This window comes from Kogia breviceps, chromosome 12 (genome assembly GCF_026419965.1).
Source record: "Kogia breviceps isolate mKogBre1 chromosome 12, mKogBre1 haplotype 1, whole genome shotgun sequence".
NCBI classification, from domain to species: Eukaryota; Metazoa; Chordata; class Mammalia; order Artiodactyla; family Physeteridae; genus Kogia; species Kogia breviceps.
The window spans coordinates 88,016,249-88,040,414 of NC_081321.1; the positions used below are offsets into that span (position 1 = coordinate 88,016,249).

Below are 24,166 nucleotides of genomic sequence, written 5' to 3' on the forward strand. Positions count from 1 at the left end.
ATGGGTGGAAAACCGCCACAGACTTATAGCATTGTCAGACAAGCACAGAGAGTCCAAGTCTGCACGTAGGGGACTTGCTGCAAAGCCTTCTCCAAACTGCATTGCACAGAGAGCTGTAAAATCAGATGGTCCTGTGTTTGAGTCCCCAATTCACCACTTACTAGCCTGTGACCTTGAGCCAAGGTACTTAACCCCTCTGAGCCTCAATTTCTTTTTCTGTAAAATGGAGATAATAACTATATCTGCCTCATAGTAAAATTGTGATTATTACATGGAAATTGTTTAGATAACGTGTCCGATTTCAAACTCAGAGCATAATAAGTGGTAGGTATTTTGGTAGTTATTATTGTTTTGTCAAGTTCCTTTTAACACTGTAGCAATTAAGTACCCATGACTGGAAGTCATCAGATATGTTTCCACAAGGTGCCAATATATCAGGAATGAACTAAACATAGGCATGGAAAAGAAATAGAGAGCTTACTTAGGTATTCTTAAGGAGATCATCTCCTGATACTTCATTGAACAGAGAGAAAAAGGGCTGGGAGTTCAAGGGACTAAAGTAGATAGTCCCGGAAACTTGGTTTAAATAATCATTTTCAATCATTTACCCCTGATTCGTTCACCATTTACGCTTGCAAGGAGTAAGGAGAACTTCTCCCCTCTGTCTAATTATGTTTCCATTTGTTAAATGCCTTCATCATGCCAGGCATCTCACAAGTTATCTGATTTCATCCTACTCATAGGCAGACACCATCTCCATTTTGTGAAGGCTGGTAACTCTCATATTCATATATTTGTTTAGTCCGAGCTCCAGATTTGAATGACTTGCCGTCTAACTTACGGTGGTCCAATCAGAGCTCTAATTTTCGCTCCCAGATTTGTTCTTCCCAAGTCTTAGATTGCCACCCCCACACACGATTGCGCAAACCACAAACCTCGGTTCTTCTTTTCCCCTCACGCTTCACATGTATCAGGAGGTCCTGTTGGCTCAGCCTCCTGATATGAACACTGTGTCTGTCCATTTCATCCTTGACTTCCAAGTATCAGCTTTACGCTGTTCTCCCTCCTTTTTTTTTCCCTTCTCACTCTGAGGAACTAGTCCACTGGACATTAAATGCTCTTAAATGCAGAGTAGGAAGGGAGGTCAAAACTGGATAATATGCCCTCTACAAAGGCTTCCCCGGTACCAGGACTGATCAGGCTCCCTGTGCCACGTGAACAGACTTGAAAAAGACAGATGGCTGCTGATGAGAGTGACTTTCTACAGATTTGTTTTCATGTACACAGCAGCTAATGTTTTCCAGAATTTCTGCTGGAAATTGACTGCTCATAAAAAAAAAAAAAAAAAGTAGGGCTACCTGCAAGGAGAGCTTAGAAAGGCAAATGAATTCAGAATCTACCAAATACTAGGAATCAACTGGGCAATGCTTATTCAGAGTTGGAAGGACAGGCAGGGAGGTCCAGGACCTGGCCAGAGGCCAGTGCCCAGGGATGAGATGGGATCCGGAGACAGCAGAGGGTTGTCTGGAGGGTAAGCACCTTGTCTAAGAGATGTGGCCACCTCCAGGACCAAGGCGGCCAGCAGTCAGCCACTGGGTGTCCCAATAAGAACAGGAAGCTTGACAGGTGAGCAGAGCCACCATGGGGATCCTGGCTGGGTGACGCTCAGAAACGTAGGCAAGGGTGTCTCAAATGTCTTAGGGCGGTGCACTGATTTCTTGGGCCTCAAGTTGTAGTGCCTCCATGATACAATTAATAATAATAATAATAGTAATAATAGCAGCTAACCTTTATTGAGCATTTACTATGTGCCAACCACTGTAATAAGTACTTTTTAGGAATCTTTACCAAAATCTGGTAAATACTACTTTTATTCCCATTTCACAGGTAAAGAAACTGAGGCGTAGAGATATTATACCCCTAGTTGGTAGTGGTGACAGAATTAGAACCCTGGAAGGCAGTCTCACTCATTTGGATTTTTTTTTGTTGGTTTTAATTTTCAATCTTGTTGTAAACTTTGCAATATTTTAACTCTCGTGGAATTAACAGAACTGTGACTTTGAGTTTCATAATTTACAAACCTGACCTCATATACCACTTTGATCCTGTTTTTGGAAATTACCATTTTCCCTCTAGGAAGTCAGGGGGCATGCTTTTCTCCTCATTCCTCACCCACCAAGCCTCCCATCCAGTGTTTACGCTGGGAATTCCAGCCTGGCCGTGGGGTTCAGGGAATTCTCTCCATCCGAGGCTGAGCTCAGATCACCAAGCTGGGGTCAGAGGTAGCCTGGTCAAAGGAAAGTAAGCCCCTACTCCTAAGAGGGGCTTGAAGGACAACTGCAGGTCCCCAGGCTGGGACAGAAAGCTGGGATGTGCGCAGCAGTCCAAGAAGAGGCATAGGTCTCAGGAATGGGGTAGAAGCCCACGTGAAGAGCAAACTAGCCACTAGACTGATTTGTGAAAAGACAAATTCATCCATTCCCTGACTTGCTGTCTGGCTTTGGACAAATAAGTTAATGTCTCTACAAAATGGGAGCAGTGATCCTAAGCTGTAGTATTAACTGAGAGAACCTGTGCTAAGTTCCTGGCATATAGTAGCACTCAATAAATACATAACGCTGGCGCCATTAATTATACCACCTCCAAAGTGTTAGACTTGAGTACTAAATGACCTCCTGCCTTGGGTCAGGATTGGTTTGGGGAACCAGGGATGTAGGCAGTGCTGTGCACAGGGGTTCAGGAGTGCCCATCTGTGGAGGAAAGAAAGATACATAGTACAGGAACCAAGTTGAGCTTGTAAGAATTCACAAAACTTCAATTATTTGTTCCCTCACTTTAAGATTAGTCTAGGTATCTTTAGTGTTATTATACGTACCAGGTAACCATCTTCTACCGGGTCCTTTCACTTCCCTTATCTTGTCCCACCCCATACCTGCTCTCTCCATGACCTCCAACTCAGACCCTGGAAGATACAGGGGTAGGGGGCCTGCTGTCCTCGTATTAATAACAATAACTCCATTTTGAGTGCCCGCTAGATTTCTGTCCTGTGCTAGTGGTTGGGCTTGGGTGTCCTCGTACCTTACTGTCCAGATGGCACCGTCTAGCGTCCCATAATGACGCTAGCCAGCCAAGGCTGCACCAAAGGCTCTTTGAGAAAATGGTTGAATTTGGCCACGAAGAGGCCTTTGCACTTTATCCCTTTTTGGGGTGCACAAGATTGTATCAGGAGACTTCTGTCTGTGACACCTACTCTTCTTCCTCCTAGACACAGTCCTCTTACCAGCAACTCACACAATGTTCCCTTCCTTTCCAGAACACCCTGGGGTCCCCGAGGCACCAACAGGCCCAAAGAATAGTTGTAGTGCTCTGAGCTTTTTAGAAGCAACATCCCACCTTCCCTTTCTTAAACTTTTTACCCAGACCACGGTAAGCGTGGAGGGGTAGATGGGGCAACTTGCTACTGCTGTCTCCCAGGGCAGGGTAGACCCCAGGCTGCCAGGTCAAGTGCTTCTCCAGCAGGGGGCATGCACCCAGGCGGGCAGGGTGAAGACTTGGGACAGGAGGACCTTCCGGGGCCTCGTAAGCCACCCAGCCTGGGACGGCCTCTGCTGCTGCAAGGGGAGAAGAGAATAGCTCTGTGGACTGGGCTGGCCTTGGCTGAGTCTCAAGGCTCTGCTGGGAGGGCCTTGTGTAACCTCAACGGTTCTTCTCTCTGTGGGTTGATACAGGTTCAAAGTTTCCTTCTGCACTTTTGGCAAGGAATGCCGCCCCACATGCTGCCCGTGCTGGGCTCCTCCACGGTGGTGAACATCGTCGGCGTGTGTGACTCCATCCTCTACAAAGCTATCTCCGGAGTGCTGATGCCCACTGTGCTGCAGGCGTTACCTGACAGGTGGGCACGCTTCTTCTCATATCCCCTCATGGTTGGTCCTCAGCAGGTATCGTTCCTGCTTCTCATTTATTGAATAGAACCATGCACTGTCTGGGGGGCCTCCCTTGTAAAGACCATTAATATTGGACTTTAAACTATTAAATTTTATTTATATTTTTGAATATAAATAAAATTTAATGTTTCCACTATAAATAAGATTTAATATTTTGAATCTCTTGTATCATTCAGAATTCAAAAAGGATAATACATTACACAGTGAAAAGTTTCCCTCCTAATCTTCTTCCCCAGATACCTAGGTCCTCTCCCCAAGAGCATCAAATACAGTCATTTTCTTAGGGCCCCGTCTGGATCTGCTATGCACATGTAACCAGTGCATGACATATACTTTTTCTTACTCAAATGATGACATACTACATATGCTATTCTGTACCTTGTTTCAAAAAAACAAGTCTTGGAGATTGTGTTGGGTAGCTTCTGTGCCCCTTCAGATGCAGGCTCCGCTGTGTTCCATGCTGCCTTCTGCCCTGTGAGGGGTAGGTGGGGAGGGTGGGCTGCATGGAACTCCTTACGGGGTTCCCTTTCCCTCTGGCTTCCAGCCCCGATCAGCCGGTGGTGGGGAGGGGGTCAGAAGGGAGATCAAAGGGAGTGGGGAGGAGAGTGAAGTCACGAGTTTGCCTCACTACCTCCCTCCCTATGAGGTCACCCCCGACTGGCCACGTCCCTCCACTGGGCTCTGCTGCCTTCCAGGCCGCCTCTTTCCCTCCAGGTTGTCCTTTGGTCATGAGGTGGATGAGAGCCTGCTGGCCCTAACCCCCGGTTGCAGCAGTCACCTTTATGGGTTCTCCTATGCCTGTCCATGGCTTTATGACTTGTCCCTTATAAACAAACTAGTGTTTTGAGTGGCATCTGTTTCCTGTTGGGACTGCTACAGAGAGAGCATTTTACATCAGTCTATAAAGAGGTGGTTTTTTTCTTTTTCACACCTGCATATTGTTCCTCTGTATTGAGTTTAATGAGTTGTCTTGATGTTTCCAATCTTGTCCTATTACAATGCTGTGATGAATGATGTTTTTAGTACATTCTTTTACATGGTGCAGTTTGTTAGTTTCCTAGGGCTGCAATAACCAAGTACCACAAACTGGGTGGCTGAAAACAACAAACGTATTTCCTCACAGTTCTGGAGGCCACAAGTCTAAAATCAAGGTGTAGGGCTTCCCTGGTGGCGCAGTGGTTGAGAGTCCACCTGCCGCTGCAGGGGACGCGGGTTCGCGCCCCGATCCGGGAAGATCCCACATGCCGCGGAGCGGCTAGGCCCGTGAGCCATGGCTGCTGAGCCTGTGCGTCCAGAGCCTGTGCTCCGCAACGGGAGAGGCCACAACAGTGAGAGGCCGGCATACCGCAAACAAATAAATAAATAAAATAATAAATAAATAAATAAAATCAAGGTGTTGTCAGGGTTGGTTCTTTGCAGAGACTTTGAGGGAGGATCTGATCTGTGCCTCTCTCACAGCTTCTGATGGGTGCCATCTATCCTTGGCGTTCCTTGGCTTGTAGCTGCATCACTCCAGTCTCTGTCTCCCATCTTCACATTGATTCCCACTCTGTGTCTTGCTGTCTCCCGTAAGGACACTTGTCATTGGATTTAAGGCCCGCCCAGTTAATCCAAGGTTTCATCTCAAGATCCTTAATTTAATCACATCCACAAAGGCCCTTTTATCAAATAAGGTCAACTTCACGGGTTCCAGTTGGACATATTATGGGGGGGGGAACAACCCTTCATCCTACTACATAGAGTATATGTGCAGGATAAATTCCTAAAGAGCTGAATTCCTGGTTCAAAGGGTCTGTGACTTAAACTTGTCTCAGTGAAGTTTTAATTTGCATTTATCTTACTACGAATGGAGTTGAATATCTCTTCATGTCTTTAAGAGTGATTTCTATTTATTTCCCATGAACTCTCTGTTCTTATCCTTTGACAATTTTTCTATTTTGTAGTTGATGTTTTTCTCATTGATTTTTTTTAAATTGAATTTTATTTTTTTATACACCAGGTTCTTATTAGTTATCTATTTTATACATATTCGTGTATATATGTCAGTCCCAATCTCCCAATTCGTCACACCACCACCACCACCACTTTACCCCCTTGGTGTCTGTACGTTTCTTCTCTGCATCTGTGTCTCAATTTCTGCCCTGCAAAATGGTTCATCTGTACCATTTTTCTAGGTTCCACATATATGTGTTAATATACGATATTTGTTTTTCTCTTTCTGACCTACTTCACTCTGTATGACAGTCTCTAGATCCATCCACATCTCTACAAATGACCCAGTTTCATTCCTTTTTATGACTGAGTAACATTCCACTGTATATATGTACCACAACTTCTTTATACATTCATCTGTCGATGGGCATTTAGGTTGCTTCCATGACATAGCTATTGTAAACAGTGCTGCAGTGAACATTGGGGTACATATGTCTTTTTGAATTGTGGTTTTCTCTGGATATATGCCCAGTAGTGGGATTGCTGGATCGTATGGTAATTCTATTCTTAGTTTTATAAGGAACCTCCATACTGTTCTCCATAGTGGCTGTATCAATTTACATTCCCACCAACAGTGCAAGAGGGTTCCCTTTTCTCCACACCCTCTCCAGCATTTGTTTTTTGTAGATTTCCTGATGATGCCCATTCTAACTGGTGTGAGGTGATACATCATTGTGGTTTTGATTTGCATTTCTCTAATAGTGATGTTCAGCAGCTTTTCATGTGCTTCTTGGCCATCTGTATGTCTTCTTTGGAGAAATGTCTGTGTAGGTCTTCTCCCCATTTTTGGATTGGGTTGTTTGTTTTTTTCATATTGAGCTGCATGAGCTGTTTATATATTTTGGAGATTAATCCTTTGTCCGTTGATTCGTTTGCAAATATTTTCTCCCATTACGAGGGTTTTTTTTTTTTTTTGGGTCTTGTTTGTAGTTTCCTTTGCTGTGCAAAAACTTTCAAGTTTCATTAGGTACCATTTGTTTATTTTTGGTTTTTATTTCCATTACTCTAGGAGGTGTATCAAAAAAGATCTTTCTGTGATTTATGTCAAAGAGTGTTTGTTTTCCTCTCAGAGTTTTATAGTGTCTGGTCTTACATTTAGATCTCTAATCCATTTTGAGTTTATTTTTGTGCATGGTGTTAGGGAGTGTTCTAATTTCATTCTTTTACATGTAGCTGTCCAATTCTCCAAGCACCACTTACTAAAGAGACTGTCTTTTCTCCATTGTATATCCTTGCCACCTTTGTCATAGATTAGTTGACCATAGATGTGTGGGTTTATCTCTGGGCTTTCTATCCTGTTCCATTGATCTATATTTCTGTTTTTGTGTCAGTACCATACTGTCTTGATTATGGTAGCTTTGAAGTATAGTCTGAAGTCCGGGAGCCGATTCCTCCAGCTCCGTTTTCTTCCTTCAAGACTGGTTTGGATATTTGGGGTCTTTTGTGTCTCCATACAAATTTTAAGATTTTTTGTTCTAGTTCTGTAAAATATGCCATTGGTAATTTGATAGGGATTACATTGAATCTGTAGATTGCTTTGGTAGTATAGTCATTTTCACAGTATTGATTCTTCCAATCCAAGAACGTGGTATATCTCTCCATCTGTTTGTATAATCTTTAATTTCTCTCATCACTGTCTTACAGTTTTCTGCATATAAGCCTTTTGTCTCCCTAGGTAAGTTTATTGCTAGGTATTTTATTCTTTTTGTTGCAATGGTAAATGGGGGTGTTTCCTTAATTTCTCTTTCAGATTTTTCATCATTAGTATGTAGGAATGCAAGAGGTTTCTGTGCATTAATTTGGTATCCTGCAACTTTACCAAATTCATTGATTAGCTCTAGTAGTTTTCTGGTGGCATCTTTAGGATTCTCTATGTATAGTATCATGTCATCTGCAAACAGTGGCAGTTTTACTTCTTCTTTTCCGATTTGTATTCCTTTTATTTCTTTTTCTTCTCTGATTGCCATGGCTAGGACTTCCAAAACTATGTTGAATAATAGTGGTGAGAGTAGACATCCTTGTCCTGTTACTGATTTTCACCATTTCAGTTTTTCACCATTGAGAATGATGTTTGCTGTGGGTTTGTCATATATGGCCTTTATTATGTTGAGGTAGGTTCCCTCTATGCCCACTTTCTGGAGAGTTTTTATCATAAATGGGTGTTGAATTTTGTCAAAAGCTTTTTCTGCATCTATTGAGATGATCATATGGTTTTTATTCCTCAATTTGTTAATATGGTGTATCACATTGATTAATTTGCATATATTGAAGAATCCTTACATCCCTGGAATAAATCCCACTTGATCATGGTGCATGATCCTTTTTTTTTTTTTTTTTTTTTTTTGCGGTATGCGGGCCTCTCACTGTTGTGGCCTCTCCCATTGCAGAGCACCGGCTCCAGACGCACAGGCTCAGCGGCCATGGCTCACGGGCCCAGCCGCTCCGCAGCTGTGGGATCTTCCTGGACCAGGGCTCGAACCCATGTCCCCTGCATTGGCAGGCGGATTCCTAACCACAGCATCCCCAGGGAAGTCCCTGTGTACTTTCTTTTACTTTTGGTTAGTAACATAATTATTTCAGGCTTGGCTTTTTCCTTTAGCACTATTTTAGCTTTATCTCATAGGTTTTGATATGTAATATTTTAATACTGTTATTTTCTAGATATTTTGCAACATTGATTTGGAGTTCCTTCTTGTCCTATGAATTTAAATAGAACATTAAAAAATATCCAGTTGTTTGGAGCTATTATTTTCTGGTTATGTTATTCATTTTAACTTCACTGCTTTGTGATTAGACTGTTTTCTGAACTGTTTCTTCTTTTGAGACTATGCTTAGATTTTGTTGTCTAATACATGATCAGTTTTGTTACACTTGAAGCACTCTGTATCCTTGTACAGACTTTTTTACATATATGTATTTGGACCAAATTTATTGTGTTACTTAGTTATTATGTTGTCTTAGTGTTTGTCTACTTAGACTGTTATGGACTGAGAAAGGTTAGTAGGTTAAAGACTGATTTCTAATGTGTGCCAACTTATTTCACCTTGTATTTCCTATTATTTTGTTTTTGAATGTTAGTGCTTTGATATTTCTAACTGCTTCATCTTCAGTGTGAGTTGTAATGCCTTCCTTATGAATTACAATATCTTCATTGTAAATTGCACCCTTAGCATTATAAAGTCTTATTTAATTTTTTTTTGCCCCAGAATTTAACTTGTCTTGTTGAAATCATGACCTCTGTTTTCTTTTTGTTTTCATCTGTGGGAATACATTTGCCCACCCTTTTATTTTTAACCTTTATAACTCACTTGTATACAGAACCATTAGAATTTGTTTTATTATCCAATCTGATATTTTTCTCTTACAAGGTAAGTCCAGCCCATATACATTTATTGATACAACAGATACTTTTGTTCTTAGTTCTGTCAGTTTATTTTATATTATTTATATTTTATAGCTTTTAATTTAATTTTATTTTTTAAATTCAAGTTTATTGAAGTATACCTTATATTCATTAACATTCATCATTTTTAGTATATACAACAAAATATAAAATAGTTTCATCACTTCAAAAACTTCCCCTATTTTGTCAGTGCCTCTCCACACTGGCAGCCCCTGGCAATCTCTCATTTATTTTCTGTGTTTATACTTTCACCTTTTCCAAAATCTTATATAAATGGAAACACATGGTAAGTAGCCTTTTGTGTTTGACTTAACTTCACTTAGCATAATCCATGTTGTGTGTAACAGTAATTTGTTCTTTTTAATATAGTTGATTTACAATGTGTTAATTTCTGCTGTACAACAAAGTGACTCAGTTATACACATATATATATTATTTTTTTATATTCTTTTCCATTATGGTTTATCCCAGGATATCGAGTGCAGTTCCCTGTGCTATACAGTAGGACCTTGTTGTTTATGCATTCTATATGTAATAGTTTGCATCTACTAAGTCCAAACTCCAGTCCATCCCTCTCCTACTCCCCCTCTCCCTTGGCAACCTCTATGTCTGTGAATCTGTTTCTGTTTTGTAGGTAGGTTCATTTGTGCCATATTTCGGATTCCACATATACATGATATCGTATGGCATTTGTCTTTGTCTGGCTTAATTCACTTAGTATGATAATCTCTAGTTGCATCCATCTTGCTGCAAATGGTATTATTTCATTCTTTTTTTATGGCTGAGTAGTATTGCATTGTGTATATGTACCACATCTTCTTTATCCATTCATCTGTCAGTGGACATGTAGGTTGTTTCCATGTCTTGGCTCTTGTAGATGGTGCTGCTATGAACATAGGGGTGCATATATCTTTGCGAATTATAGTTTTGTCTGAATATATGCCCAGGAGTGGGATTGTTGGATCATACGGTAATTCTATTTTTAGTTTTCTGAGGAACCTCCATACTGTCTTCTGTAGTGGCTGCACCAATTTACATTCTCACCAACAGTGTAGGAGGGTTCCCTTTTCTCCACATCTTCTCCAGCATTTGTTATCTGTGGGCTTTTTAATGATGGCCATTCTGACTGGTGTGAGGTGGTACCTCACTGTAGTTTTTTTTGTGTGTTTTTTTATTTTTTTGCGGTACGTGGGCCTCTCACTGTTGTGGCCTCTCCCGCTGCAGAGCACAGGCTCCGGACGCACAGGCTCAGCAGCCATGGCTCATGGGCCGAGCCGCTCCACGGCATGTGGGATCTTCCCGGACCGGGGCACGAACCCGTGTCCCCTGCATCAGCAGGCAGACTCTCAACCACTGTGCCACCAGGGAAGCCCCTCACTGTAGTTTTGATTTGCATTTCTCTAATAATTAGCAATGTTGAGCATCTTTTCATGTGCCTATTTGGCCATCTGTATGTCTTCTTTGGAGAAATGTCTGTTTAGGTCTTCTGCCGATTTTTTGATTGGGTTGTTTGGTATTTTTGTGGTTGTTGCACTGTATGAGCTGTCTGTATGTTTTGGAAATCAAGCCCTTGTTGGTTGCATCATTTGCAAATATTTTCTCCCATTCCATAGGTTGTCTTTTCATTTTCTTTATGGTTTCCTTTGCTGTGCAAAAGCTTTTAAGTTTAATTGGGTCCCATTTATTTATTTTTGCTTTTGTTTCCATTACTCTAGGAGATGGATCAAAAAAAAATGTTTGCCATTTTTGTCACAGAATGTTCTGCCTATGTTTTCCTCTAGTAGTTTTATAGTATCTATCTTACATTTAGGTCTTTAATCCATTTTGAGTTTATTTTTGTATATGGTGTTAGAGAATGTTCTAATTTCATTACATGTAGCTATCGAGTTTTCCCAGCACCACTTATTGAAGAGTCCATCTTTTCTCCAGTGTATATTCTTGCCTTCTTTGTTGTAGATTAATTGATCATAAGTGCATAGGTTTATTTCTGGGCTTTCTATCCTGTTCTGTTGAACTATGTGTCTGTTTTTGTGCCAGTACCATACTGTTTTGATTACTGTAGCCTTGTAGTATAGTCTAAAATCTGGAAGGGTTACACCTCCAGCTTTTTTCTTTTTCTCAGGTTTACTTTGGCAATTCTGGATCTTTTCCAGTTCCATATGAATTTTAGGATTATTTGTTCTAGTTCTGTGAAAAATGTCATGGGTATTTTGATAGGAATTGCATTGAATCTGTAGATTACCTTGGGTAGTATGTCCATGCTAACATTATTGATTCTTCCAGTCCAAGAACACAGTAAATCTTTCCATCTGTTTGTGTCATCTTCAATTTCTTTCATCAGCATCTTATAGTTTTCAGAGTACAGGTTTTTTCCCTCCTTAGGTAGGTTTATTCCTAGGTATTTTATTCTTTTTGCTGCGATAGTAAATGGGATTGTTTTCTTTATTTCTCTTCATGCTATTTTGTTGTTAGTGTATAGGAATGCAAGAGACTTTTGTGCATTAATTTTGTATCCTGCAACTTTACCAAATTCATTGATGACTTCTAAGAGTTTTCTGGTGGTGTCTTTAGGATTTTCTATGTATAGTATCATGTCATCTGCAAAATGACAGTTTTACTCTCCCTTTTCAATTTGGATTCCTTTTATTTCTTTTCCTTGTATGATTGCTGTGGCTAGGACTTCCAAAACTGTGTTGAATATTAGTGGCAAGAGTGGGCATCCTTGTCTTGTTCCTGATCTTAGAGGAAATGCTTTCAGCTTTTCACCATTGAGTATGATGTTAGCTATGGGTTTGTCATATATGACCTTTATTATGTTGAGGTATGTTCCCTCTCTGCCCACTTTCCAGAGAGTTTTTATCATAAATGGATGTTGCAGAATTCTTTATATATTCTGGGTACAAGTTCTTTTCCAGAGTTGTATTTTGAAAGTATTTTCTCTCAATCTTTGCTTGGCTTTTCATGTTATACACAATTATCACTTGAGGAGCAGAATTTTCAACTTTTGGTGAAGTCCAATATATCAATATTTTATATTGTGGATTTTGCTTTTGGTGTTATATCTAATAATCATTTGCCAAGAAAGGTCACAGTTTTTTCCTAGATTATGTTCTAGATGTTTTAGGTTTTACAGTTTTTACATTTTATAATTTTTTAGACTTTACATTGGTTTATTTTGAGTTTTGCATATGGTGTAAGATATAGGGATAAAGGTTCATTTCTGCTTTTTGCAGTTGAAAGTCCAAATATTGTAACACCAATTGTTAAAAAGACTTAACCTTTATTTATTGAATTACATTGAAGTTTTGTGGGAACTTACTTGGCCGTGTGTGTGTGTGTATTTCTGGACTCTCAATTTTGTTCCATTCCTTTATATGTCATCCTTTCACCAATATCACACTGTTCTGATGACCGTGGCTTTGTAATAAGTCTTAAAGTCACTTAGAATGGGTGCTCCAACTTTGTTCTTCTTTTTCAAAACTGTTCCTTGGCTTGTGCATATTAAGTTCATAGAATCTGAAAAAAGTTCTGTGAAATTTTATTTGGATTATATTGAATCTATAGATAAAGTTTGAAAGAATTGACATCCTAACTATATTGTGTCTTCCAGTCCATGAATGTGGTATATCTGTCCATCTGTTTAGGTCCTCTTTAATATTCTTCATTGGTGTTTCGTAGTTTTGGAGTTTTTAGCAAATAGATCTTCTACATATCTTGCTTCGTTTATATCTAATTATTTTGTGGGTTTTGGTGCTATTATAAATGCTACTATTGTTAAAGTTCAGTTTCCAATTGTTCATTGATAGTTGAAGAAAAATGATTGATTTTTGTTTGTTGATCTTGTATGAGATCCTATTAAACTCACTGATTAGTTCTAATAGCTTCTTTGTAGATTCTTTGGGATTTTCTATGAGTATAATCATGTACTCTAGGAATAAAGACACTTTTATGTCTTGATTTGCAATCTGTATACTCTTTTTTCCCCCTGTCTTATTGTACCTCTCAAATGATGTCCCCATTTAAGTAGGGGTGGCATTTTTGCATTTTCCCTGATCTTAAGGAAAAGCATTCAGTATTCATTATAAAAATGTTGCTAGCCATAGGTTTTTTTTATGGATGCACTTTATCAGGTTGGAGAAATTCCTTTCCATTTCTAGTTGGTTGAGAATTTTTATCATGAAAAGATTTTGAATTTTGTTAAAAGCTTTCTTGTACCAAGATCAACATATGGTTTTTCTTCTTTAGTTTGTTAATAAGGTGGGTTACGTTGTTTGACTTTCAAATATTGAAACAGGCTTTCATCCCCAGGGTAAACTCACTTGGTCATGATAGTTTCATACATATGTATAATTGCTACATCTGAATTGCTAATATTTTGTTGAGGATTTACGTTCATGAGAGTTATTGATCTTTAGTTTTATTTTCTTTTAATGTCTTCTGGTTTAGGTATCAGGGTAATCCTGGCCTCATAAAATGAGTCCTTCTCTTCCTTTTTCTGTAGGAGTTTGTATAGAATTTTATCTAAAATTTTAAATCCATGAACTTAAACGTGTTCATAGTATTTCCTTATTATCCTTTGAATATCTGTAGGATCTGTAGTGATGTCCCTTTCTTCATTCCTGATGTGGGTAGTTTATATCTTCTTTTTCTTGGTCAGTGTCCCAAGAGGTTTATCAATGTTATTAATCTTCTCCAAAAACCATCATTTAGTTTCTCTGATTTCTTTGGTTTCTTACTGTTTTTCTGTTTTCAATATTATCGATATATGCTTTTATCTTTTGTTCTTGCTTTGAGTTTAATATACTCTTCTTTTTTTATTTTCTTTAAGTGGAAGCTTATATCATTGATTATAAACCTTTCTACTTTCCTAATAAAGCATTTTAATGCTATAAATTTTTCTCTAATCACTGCTTAGCTGCATCCCACAAATTTTGATGTTATATTTTCATTTTAATTCAATTAAAATATTTTACCTTGTGACTCTTTTTGACTCATGTGTTATTTAGAAGTGAGTTGTTTAATTTCCAAATATTTCAGGATTTTTGAGATATCTTTCTGTTATTTCTAGTTTAATTTTCTTATAGTCAGGTTACATATGTTGTATTGTATCAGTTCTTTCACATTTTTTTGAGACTTGTCTGATGGCCCAGAATATGTTGGTGAATATGCTGGTGAATATTCCATGTGTACTTGAAAAGATTGTATATTCTGCTGTCTTATGGTGGAATGTTCTATAAATGTCAATTAGGTCAAGTTTATTGTTAGCACTTTTTATGTTTTCTATGCCTTTGTTGATTTTCTGTCCATTTGTTCTATTGTTTACCAAGAGAGGAGTATAGATATCTCTAATAATAATTGTGGATTTGTCTGTTTCTTTTTTTACTTCTATGAGTTTTTGCTTCGTGTATTTTGAAGCTCTATTAAGTACATACACATTAGGATTGTTGTGACTTCTTGATGAATTGCCTGCTTTTCATAATGTAATATCTTTCTTTATCACTGGTAATATTTCTTGTTCAGAAGTTTACTTTGATAAGTAAGATAGCTACTCCAGCTTTTCTTAATTAGTGTTTGCATGGTATATCTTTTTTCTACTCAGTTATTCTATGTCTTCATATTTAAAGTAGATTTCATATACTCAACATATAATGAGGTCTTGCTTTTTTATCCAGTATGACAGTTTCTAATTTTTAGTTGCTATGTCTAGACCTTTATATTTAATGTAATTAATTTACATGGTTGGATTAAAATCTTCTATCTCGCTAGTTGTTTTATATTAGTTCCTTCAGCTTTTGTTTCTTTTTTTCCCCTCCTTTTGTGCCTGGTTTATAGGAAGCACACAGGATAAATGAACAGTTAAGTGTCACTACAAGGAAGAAATCAACCAAATCAGAATGTGGGGCATTCCATGGAACAAATAACATGATGTTGCCAATAAACCCATGGCATGAAATAGAATTTTTTTAAAAGGCTTAAGAAATAGAACAAGGCAATTATATCTTTTATGCAATGTGTGGAACTTGTTTGGATCCTGATTCAGACAAACTAGAAGATGTCTTTGAGAGGAATAGAGAAATTTGAGTACAGACTCAGTGTTAGATAATATTAAGGAACTACTATTCATTCTGTTGGGTATAACAATGGCATTGTGGTTTTAAGTGTTTGTGTGTGCATGTATGTACATATATAAATACATATTTAAAACTTGTCAGTTAGAAATGCATAACATCTTGAATTTGCTTAAAACACTCTAGAAAAGAAAAAGAAGCATGTGATAAATTAAACTGGCAAAATGTTGCTAATTATTGATGCTGGGTCATGGGTATTTGAAGGTTTGAAGTTTTCCATAATAAAAATGTTGAAAACAAAACTCAACAAAGTAGAGTGCACACTGAAATAGAGAACACAGAAAAGAACCAGGTCTGATAGGGAAATGATGAATTCTGTTTGGACATGTTTAGTTCGATGGACCTTTTGGGGCTTTGAAATGGACGTGTCCTGCATGCAGTTGGTCCAGAGTTCTGAAGTCCTCTGCTCTAGAGATGGTGACTGAAGCTGTGGGCATGGAGAAACTATCCAAGGAAGGAATACAGTGTGATAAGAGAGGGCCCAGGACTAGACTTGGAAGAACTGGAAGATGTAATGGCCGGGTAGAGGGGGCTGAGCTTTGTGACTGGGGAGAAGTAGCCTGAAGATGGAGGGGGTCACAAATGCCAAGTGAAGCAAACGTTTCCAGAAGGAGGAAGGGCTAACAGAGCCGAATGCTGCCAGATGTCAAGCAATGTGAGGACCAAAATGAGTCTACGGGTTTGTGTCATGGATGGAGGTTGCTGCCTGGGTGGGAGCTTTGTAGGCGGAGGTACAGGAGTGAGGTGAGGAGTGAATGGGAGGTGAAGAAGAGGAGACGGAGAGTCTAGAGAACTCTGAAGAAGTATGTCTGTGACGTGGAAGAAAGAGGGTGGTAGCTTGAGGAGACAGAGTGAGGAAAGAAGAGGGTCTTTTGTTTTTAAGGTGAGACATTTTTGAACACGTTAAAATGACAAGAGAAATGATCGAGAGAGAGGAAAAGGTGAATATGCAGTAGAAGGAGCAGTCAGCAATGGAAGGTTCCTGAGAAGGCAGGAGGGGAAGAGATGGGGCTGGCTCCTTGATTCTGTCAGGAAGGCTGACTTCCTTTGGGGTGTTTTCCCTGAGAAGTAGGAGGTGTTGCCACCTGCTGGTGGAGAGGGGGTAGATGGGAGTTTGGAAGTGAGAGGAGCAGGGAGAAGGTTGTAATGTCATGGAAAAGGAAAGAGTGAGTGAGCAGAGGAACACAGTTAGGACTGCTCAGCTAGGGGGAGAATCCGAGGGGGACTGAATGAGAGCAGGGTAGGCGGTGGTGGTGGAAGGCAAGGATGGTGTGGATGCTGAGGGTGGGGAGAGGTCCTTGTGGCCGGCATGACTAAGGAGGACCTCATGGAGGACACCGGACCTATGGTGATGAGCAGATGATTTTGACGGTGAGAGCCTGAAAATGGTGCTCAATGTCTCCTCGACTCCAAATTCCCATATCATATTGCAACCAACTGCCCCCTCAACCCTTCTCCCCTCTAGCCCCCCACCCCCACCTCCTGCCCCCAAACAGTCCTTGACCTTCCAAATCTGACATGGCTTCCAGGTCTGTGTCAGGGTTGTTTGTCAGTTTGAAAATGTACTGTTGCTTCCCAGTTCCTGCCAAGAGGCAAACATGTTAGTAAGCCTGAGTCCCAGCGGGGTGGGCAGGCGTGGCGGTACGCTGCAGATGGGGTTCCTGCCTGCCTGGGGAGCTCCAACAGGACTGGGCAGCATGAGGAGGAAGGAGAGGACAATTGCAACCGGTGCTCTCAGGCCCCCTGTCCACTGTCATCACCCCCCCCCCACAAGCCTCTTCAAAAACACGAAGGGTGGTGTCTTACTCGCAGACGGGGTTCTGGATGCTGCCAAGCATTGCAGTGGGCTTTTCCCCACACCTGCGTATGCTGTGTTTCCCTCGTCGACCAGCGTGGGCGCCAGAGCACGTTCTGTCCACGCCCTTCTCAGACCCACCAGCTCTCCACAGGGCTTGGGCTGCCGACCCTGTCCCTGAGGTTGCTGCTCTCGGTGGCACCTAATGGTTGCAGTCAAAACACCATCAGAGGAAATAAGACTCTGTAGGGGCCTGTGGGGAGGACTGGGCAACACACGAGGCACTTAGCATGTGTCATTTCTCTTTCTAGCTTAACTCAGGTGATCCGAAAGTTTGCCAAGCAGCTGGATGAGTGGCTAAAAGTGGCTCTCCATGACCTCCCAGAAAATTTACGAAACATCAAGTTTGAATGTAAGTGTGAAGTTTGGGAGCAGAGGGGAAGGGAGGGTAACGTTTTAGTGCCAGATATTTTACATAGGTTGTTAAGAAAATAATAATAATAGCTGAGAATTTACTGATTCCTACAAAGCACCAACTGTCATGCTTAGCACTTTCCATGCATTAACTTAGTTAATCCTCACAAAATGTTTATTACGGGTGGCACACCTCTCCTTTACAGAAAATGAAACAGGCTTAGAGAGGAAGTAAGCAGCAGAGGCAGGATTGGCCCCTAGGTCTGTTTGACGCCAGAGTTTCTGCCGTCGCCACCACACTCCTTATCCCATTTAATCCTCACCCATCTCTGCAATGTAGGAAACAGTATCCCTCTTCTACAGGTGAAGCACCGAGAGGCAAAGAAACTTCGCCAAAGCCACACAGCCACACAGATGGTAATTAGGGGCCAGGAGTCAAACTCACGCCTATCTGACCCTAAAATGGAGATTTCCCCGATGCTCCTGTCCACAATAGAAGACAGAAAAGAGCTTCAGGGCTTCACATATTTAATTCTCTGCCTAATGAGAAAGCAAAATTAATATTTCTCATGGGGGATTCGGACTGTGAATCTTTTCTCTGCTGAGCATCACCACTCATTCCCCCAGCATTCATTTTGCCTGAGAAAACTGGTCCTATTTCTCTATCTCGATGTGTCTTTACTTGTGGGAAGTCTCACGTGCTATCTAGCCAAGGTGAAATGATTTTAAGCAAAATAAAGTTTTAAGATATATGTTTCTTAAAACCCCATTTGAATACAGCTGGCCATTCTTGCCCAAAATAAGTGCCAGCAAGGAAAATGAAGGAGATCAAATTACCCTCTCTCCACAGGCAAAGGGGGCCCTTTCAGACGTGCTTTGAGGCCGCCTGCCGTGCCCATCACCTATTGATAAAGCCTGCTTTATTTCACGGCTCTCAGTTCTTTTCTTTTCATGAGCACTAAATTCCACATCACAAAGTTAAAGAAAAAGTAATTAAGGAGAAGGATTAACGATTGATCGGCCTGGAAAATTAGAAGTTCATCTGTCCCCCAACTCCACCTGCCCCCCCCCATTCCTCCACCCCATGCCCTATTTTTCCAACCAAGCTGGTTCTGAGTACAAATTAGAATAATCCCAGGGAAATTTCTGATTGTTTCCTGACCAGTTCAGAAATTAATGAGAAGACTGCCCCGTGCCCATTTTAATTACGCTGGCAAAGCAAACCTGTTGAAAATCCGAAGCCAGGTGCTTTGTTGGACCTGCCACCTATGGGAGCCTGGAGATGCCCACTCTCCCCAGGGAGCCTTGGGGATGCACTTCGAGAACGTGCAAGGAGTGGAGACACACACCTCTCCAAAGGACTCTGTAAGGATGAAGACCTTGAGCTGGCACATGGCTTGTCCGCTTCGAAATCTACAGATACAAGATCACCCCACTTCAAAGCATCAGCCTATTATGTCAGCATAGGACCCAGGATCATCTATACAAATAGGTCGTGGAGACTGTTGGATGAAAACGACAGATTATGAATGCCAAGCCACATTCAAGGTGCCGCCAGGGTTCTATCCTAGAAGCAACCCAGCTCAATCAAGGTTTCCTAGAAGATATACTACTTTTTAAAGGGCCTTCTTCAAAGCTTCCACTTGATTCCTGCAATTATTTATGGGGAGAAGTGATTGAGCTTGCAATTAGCGAAATGAAAGACAAGTAAATAATTGCTTTTACTCACGGTTGATTGACGCCACAATTTCTCACACCTGCCAGTGTGGAGTGTGGGCAACTTTGAAATATGTACCCCAAATATCGTCATCTTAGGAAATAGTTGTCCATATGGGAGAACAAAGAAGCAAATGCAGGGTTTTGCCAGTGGGTGCGGAAAATAGGGTTGGACAGTGACAGTTAGGCAAGCAGCAAGGAAGCTACTTTTTGAAATCGGCCTGCGGAAAATCCAAGGTCGGACCATAAAGCAGAAAATATTTCATACTCACTCTTTTCTTCTTGCAGTGTCGAGAAGATTTTCCCAAATTCTGAGACGGCAAACATCACTAAATCACCTTTGCCAGGTAGCTGTCCTGTGTTATGTTTTCTAACTACTGCTAAGTCATTGCAAATGAGGGGCAAATCCACGATAACTCTGGAGAGGATCGGTCAGGGTGTGGTTGTTGAATAGTACACTCTCACCATTATCTTAAATTTCTACAGATAAGGAATTGCAACACCAGCCAATCACTAAATAGTTTCAACTAACGCACAGAATAATTTCTGACATCATTTCCCCATTAACCTTTCATATATTCTAGGTCCACAAGTTTTGTGTTTTGCTTAAGTACATCGGGGTTTCTCAGCCACTGTTGCCTTTTTGGGCTGGGTAATTCTTTTGTTGTGGGGAGTTGCTTTGTATATTGTAGATGCTTAGTGGTATCCCTGGCCTCTACCCACTAGATGCCAGTAAGACCACCTACCCCCCAAGTACCACTTTGGTTGCGACAGTCAAGAATGTCTCTACACACACACACACACACACACACACACACACACACACACACACACACACACACACACAAAGGGGGGGGGGCTTCCCTGGTGGTGCAGCGGTTGAGAGTCTGCCTGCCGATGCAGGGGACATGGGTTCGTGTCCTGGTCCAGGAAGATCCCACATGCCGCAGAGCGGCTGGGCCCGTGAACCCTGGCCATTGAGCCTGAGCGTCCGGAGCCTGTGCTCCGCAACGGGAGAGGCCACAACAGTGAGGGGCCTGCATACCGCAAAAAAAAAAAAAAAAAAAAAGAATGTCTCCAGCTATTGCCACGTGTAGCCTGGGGGGGATGCAAAATCACCCCAATTTTGGTTTTCCCCCAGGTTTCTGTTCTTTTTAGCACAAAGGTGACATGTGCTTACTATTAAAAAAAATTTTAATTAATGAAAGTATATACATAGAGTAAAAAGTAGAAGATCCCGCTGTAGCTCTGTAGTTCTAACTGATGGCATAAAGTTTTGCATTTCTGTTAATTTTGAACCTCAAGGAAGGGAATCTAAGTCTGTTAAGGCAGGCCATTAGCATTCATTAAACTATTAATGACCTTAAAGCCCAGGGGACAAACTGGTGGCTGCAGGTCAAATCTGGCCCGCAGATGTGTGGGGTTATTTTTGTTTGATTGGCATATGTTCAGACATTTTTTTTTACTTAGTCACTAACAGTTGAAACTAGGAAATGACAACTAAACACCCACATTTTCTATAGAAAAATTGTAAGAGCTGGCAACCCCAGAGCTAATTTCCCCAGGGCAATAACCAGCTGGATGGGCCCAGCTTTTCTCCAGCAGGCAGGGTCCTCTCATCACCTCTGCTTTCTCTTCCACTTGGCCCACCTCACTCATGCACTTCACCTGCCTGCCTTGTTTATGTGTTCGGGTTTGGAACCTATCCCTTATATTGTTGGTTCTGGGTTGGTGTTGGTTACTCAAGGTCAAGGTGGGAGGGGGAGGGGTCTCTAGTTAGAGTGGCCTGAAGGAAGGCTCCAGGCCAGGAACCAGAAGGTGTAAAACTACTGCCACCCACCCACCCCCACACACACCTCACTGTTCCAGCCCTGCCCCTGGCATAAATGGCACAGAGAGAAACCTTCCACCTTGTACTGTTTCAGAGGCCACACCTGGGCACTGTTCTGTGGTAAGGCAGAGCCTCACAGGTTAATGGGATTCAGGAAATAAAAAGAATAGTAACAAAATAAACACTGCCAGGGTTAATTTTCAAATCCTACCTCTGTCCATCAGAAGGTTTTAGGAGGGACTCAACACAAGCCTGAGGGTTCTATTAATATCACTAAACGTATAGTATCTACACATAAAGATCAAACATTTCTTGTTTAAGTTTTTCTATTAAATTTCAATTGCATAAATATGTGTATCTTTTTAAAACAAAAACAATAATAATTTTACAATAACAAAAACAGCAATTAGATGGAAGCAAATATTTCTAGACTTTAATGATGGTAAATTCTGGGTCAGGGAAACTCATATTCATCATGGGTATTGGATCTTGGGAATTGTCATTTTTGTCTTTGTATCTTACACATTTATTAAATATAAAAGATTTTAATATGTATATAAAGTAAATTGATTTGAGTTATTCTTTAAAAAAAAAAAAAAAAAAAGGAAAAACTGCCTTGTTTCCGAGGGTGCATGCTGTCTGGTTCTTCTTCCCAGCTTGGAAGAGCCGGTCTTGGGTCATATCAGGGAACTAGATACGGTTTTAGGACATAGTTAAAACTAGACATTTAGAAGTTTAGAAAGGCCTTTGACCCTTTAATGTACATGTAGGTAAAAGCATCCACAGCCGTGCCTACAACCACCTGCACGCGCACATGCATGCACACACACACTCGCCAGTGCCAGTTCTCACGTAGACTGTTCGTAATTTAATCAGCAATTGCTGTCTTTCCATCTTCACTGGACAGCTATCAGACACATTTCTGGGTCAGCCAAAGGACTAGGGTTAGTGCTGGGAATGAAACACCATGGAACATCTCAGCTAATATCCCAGTAAGCTTTCCTAAACACACACAAGGCAAGTCAGACTAAACAACACCCAGCCAAAAACTCACCCCCAGATACTTAAACCCAAGAGCCAACTATTCAGGCCCTTTTGTGGGGTTTTTTTTTGTGGTTTTTTTGCGGTACACGGGCCCCTCACCGCTGTGGCCTCTCCCATTGCGGAGCACAGGCTCTGGACGCGCAGGTTCAGCGGCCGTGGCTCAGGGGCCCAGCTGCTCCGCGGCATGTGGGATCCTCCCTGACCGGGGCACGAACCCGCGTCCCCTCCATCGGCAGGCGGACTCTCAACCACTGCGCCACCAGGGAAGCCCCAGGCCCTTTTGGATACACTGAGCGAGCAACTTGGCATTCATATCTCAGCCACTCATCCCACAAAATCTTTTGAGTGCCTACTGTGTGCCAGACACTTACGCTTAGTGGTACTTGCCCAACAAAAAATAATGAAAAGTGATAAGCGTTATGAAGGAAAGAGAATGGAAATAGAGAATAACGGGGCATTTTAGATCCTATTTAGATAGTGTGGTTAGAGAAGCCCTCTCCATGGGTACTACATTTAATTTGGAGCACACATGATGGCAGGGTGGCCGGGGCAGGGTGAGAGAAGAACATTCCAGCAGCAGGAGCACCCTGTGCAAAGGTCCTGGGGTGTCAGAGCGATCACGACAAAGAGAATCGACCTGCATGACAGGAGCCTCATTTATTGAGCTCTTACTCCCTGAACTGTGCACCCTGCAAGCATTATCCCAAGGAGTCTTCAACAGTGGCCCTCCTGAAGAGATAGGTACTATTACATCTCCATTTTATAGATCAAGAAACTGAGGTTAATCTGCTTGCCTGCCCCCAATCAATCATCTGGTCAGCTGCAAGGTCAGGATTTGAACTAAGTATATTTGAATCCAGAATCCTAGACTTTCACATTCAGTTATCATTAGAAACCAACCCAACTCACTTTTCATATATTCATATATTCTAGGCCTCTGTGTTGTGCAAAGAGTTCTGCAATGATTGAAGTAAGATTTTATTTTACCTGTGCTCAGACAGTCTACATGTAAAAGGGTTGTCAGTATTTACATTTGATTGGAAGTTCATAAGCATTAGGTGACTTATGATGTCCATGTGTCTTTGAAATCTTGTTTTGTTTTATTAAAGACATTTTTGAAAACATGCAAGTAAAGGAAATGATTCTGGAAGTGTTTTTCTTTGCTTTTATCAGTATTGTTACAACTTGGTAGTTCCAAGTATTGTTGTTCCGAGTATTGTTCCAGCTTACAAATTTAAGTTCTACTATGAGGGTTGCTGAGGAAGCCACAGATTAAACACACACACACACACACACACACACACACACACACACACAGAGACCACATTAAAAGACCACCGAGTCGTAAGGTATAGTTTCCTTTTCTTCCATCTCGATTATTCATATTTGTTTTAATTATTATAGTTACGTAAAAACCAAAAAGCAAAAGCAGAAAGCTAGACCATAAACTGCTTCAGAATGCACTTAGCTGAAAAATACACCTTGTCAAATTTCTGGGGTTGAATCTATCCTAGGCCCAGGGGTAGCAGGACCCTTCCTAGATCTGAGCCTGTTGCTTCTCACACGCTAGAGACACGGGTTATTAAACACAGAGCTCTCGCCCACAAGCTCACCTCAGGAGGCTGACAGATCTCTGGGCTTCATCCCCTTGTTCCACGGGGTCAAGGCCAAAGGGGCTGGGAACAGCAGGTTTGGTCTGGCCTAGGCCACCATGGGGTAGTTTCTTATAAAGAGAGTTGTGAGGAGAGAGCCACAGAGAAAAATGGTATACGGATCTTCTGAGTTATAGACTCATCGTCTGAGTTTTCTTGAATTTCAAAGTACTTTGCAAAGTACCATAAGCAGATTCATTAAAAAGAACTAAAAGGAAATAAAGGACGGGGTTTTAACCTAACAACC

At 41.2% G+C, this 24,166-nt stretch overlaps 1 protein-coding gene across 10 annotated transcripts in view; it reads left to right on the forward strand.

Moving 5' to 3' along the window:
• RFX4 (regulatory factor X4) overlaps positions 1 to 24,166 on the forward strand; it is a 161,319-nt gene that overhangs the window by 96,396 nt on the left and 40,757 nt on the right. For all 10 annotated transcript variants that reach the window (XM_067010034.1, XM_059082001.2, XM_067010031.1 and 7 more), the window contains 3 exons: positions 3,729 to 3,892; positions 17,574 to 17,674; positions 19,681 to 19,739. In XM_067010034.1, coding sequence (XP_066866135.1) covers positions 3,729 to 3,892; positions 17,574 to 17,674; positions 19,681 to 19,739 — 324 coding nt within the window. The remainder of the gene's footprint in view (positions 1 to 3,728; positions 3,893 to 17,573; positions 17,675 to 19,680; positions 19,740 to 24,166) is intronic.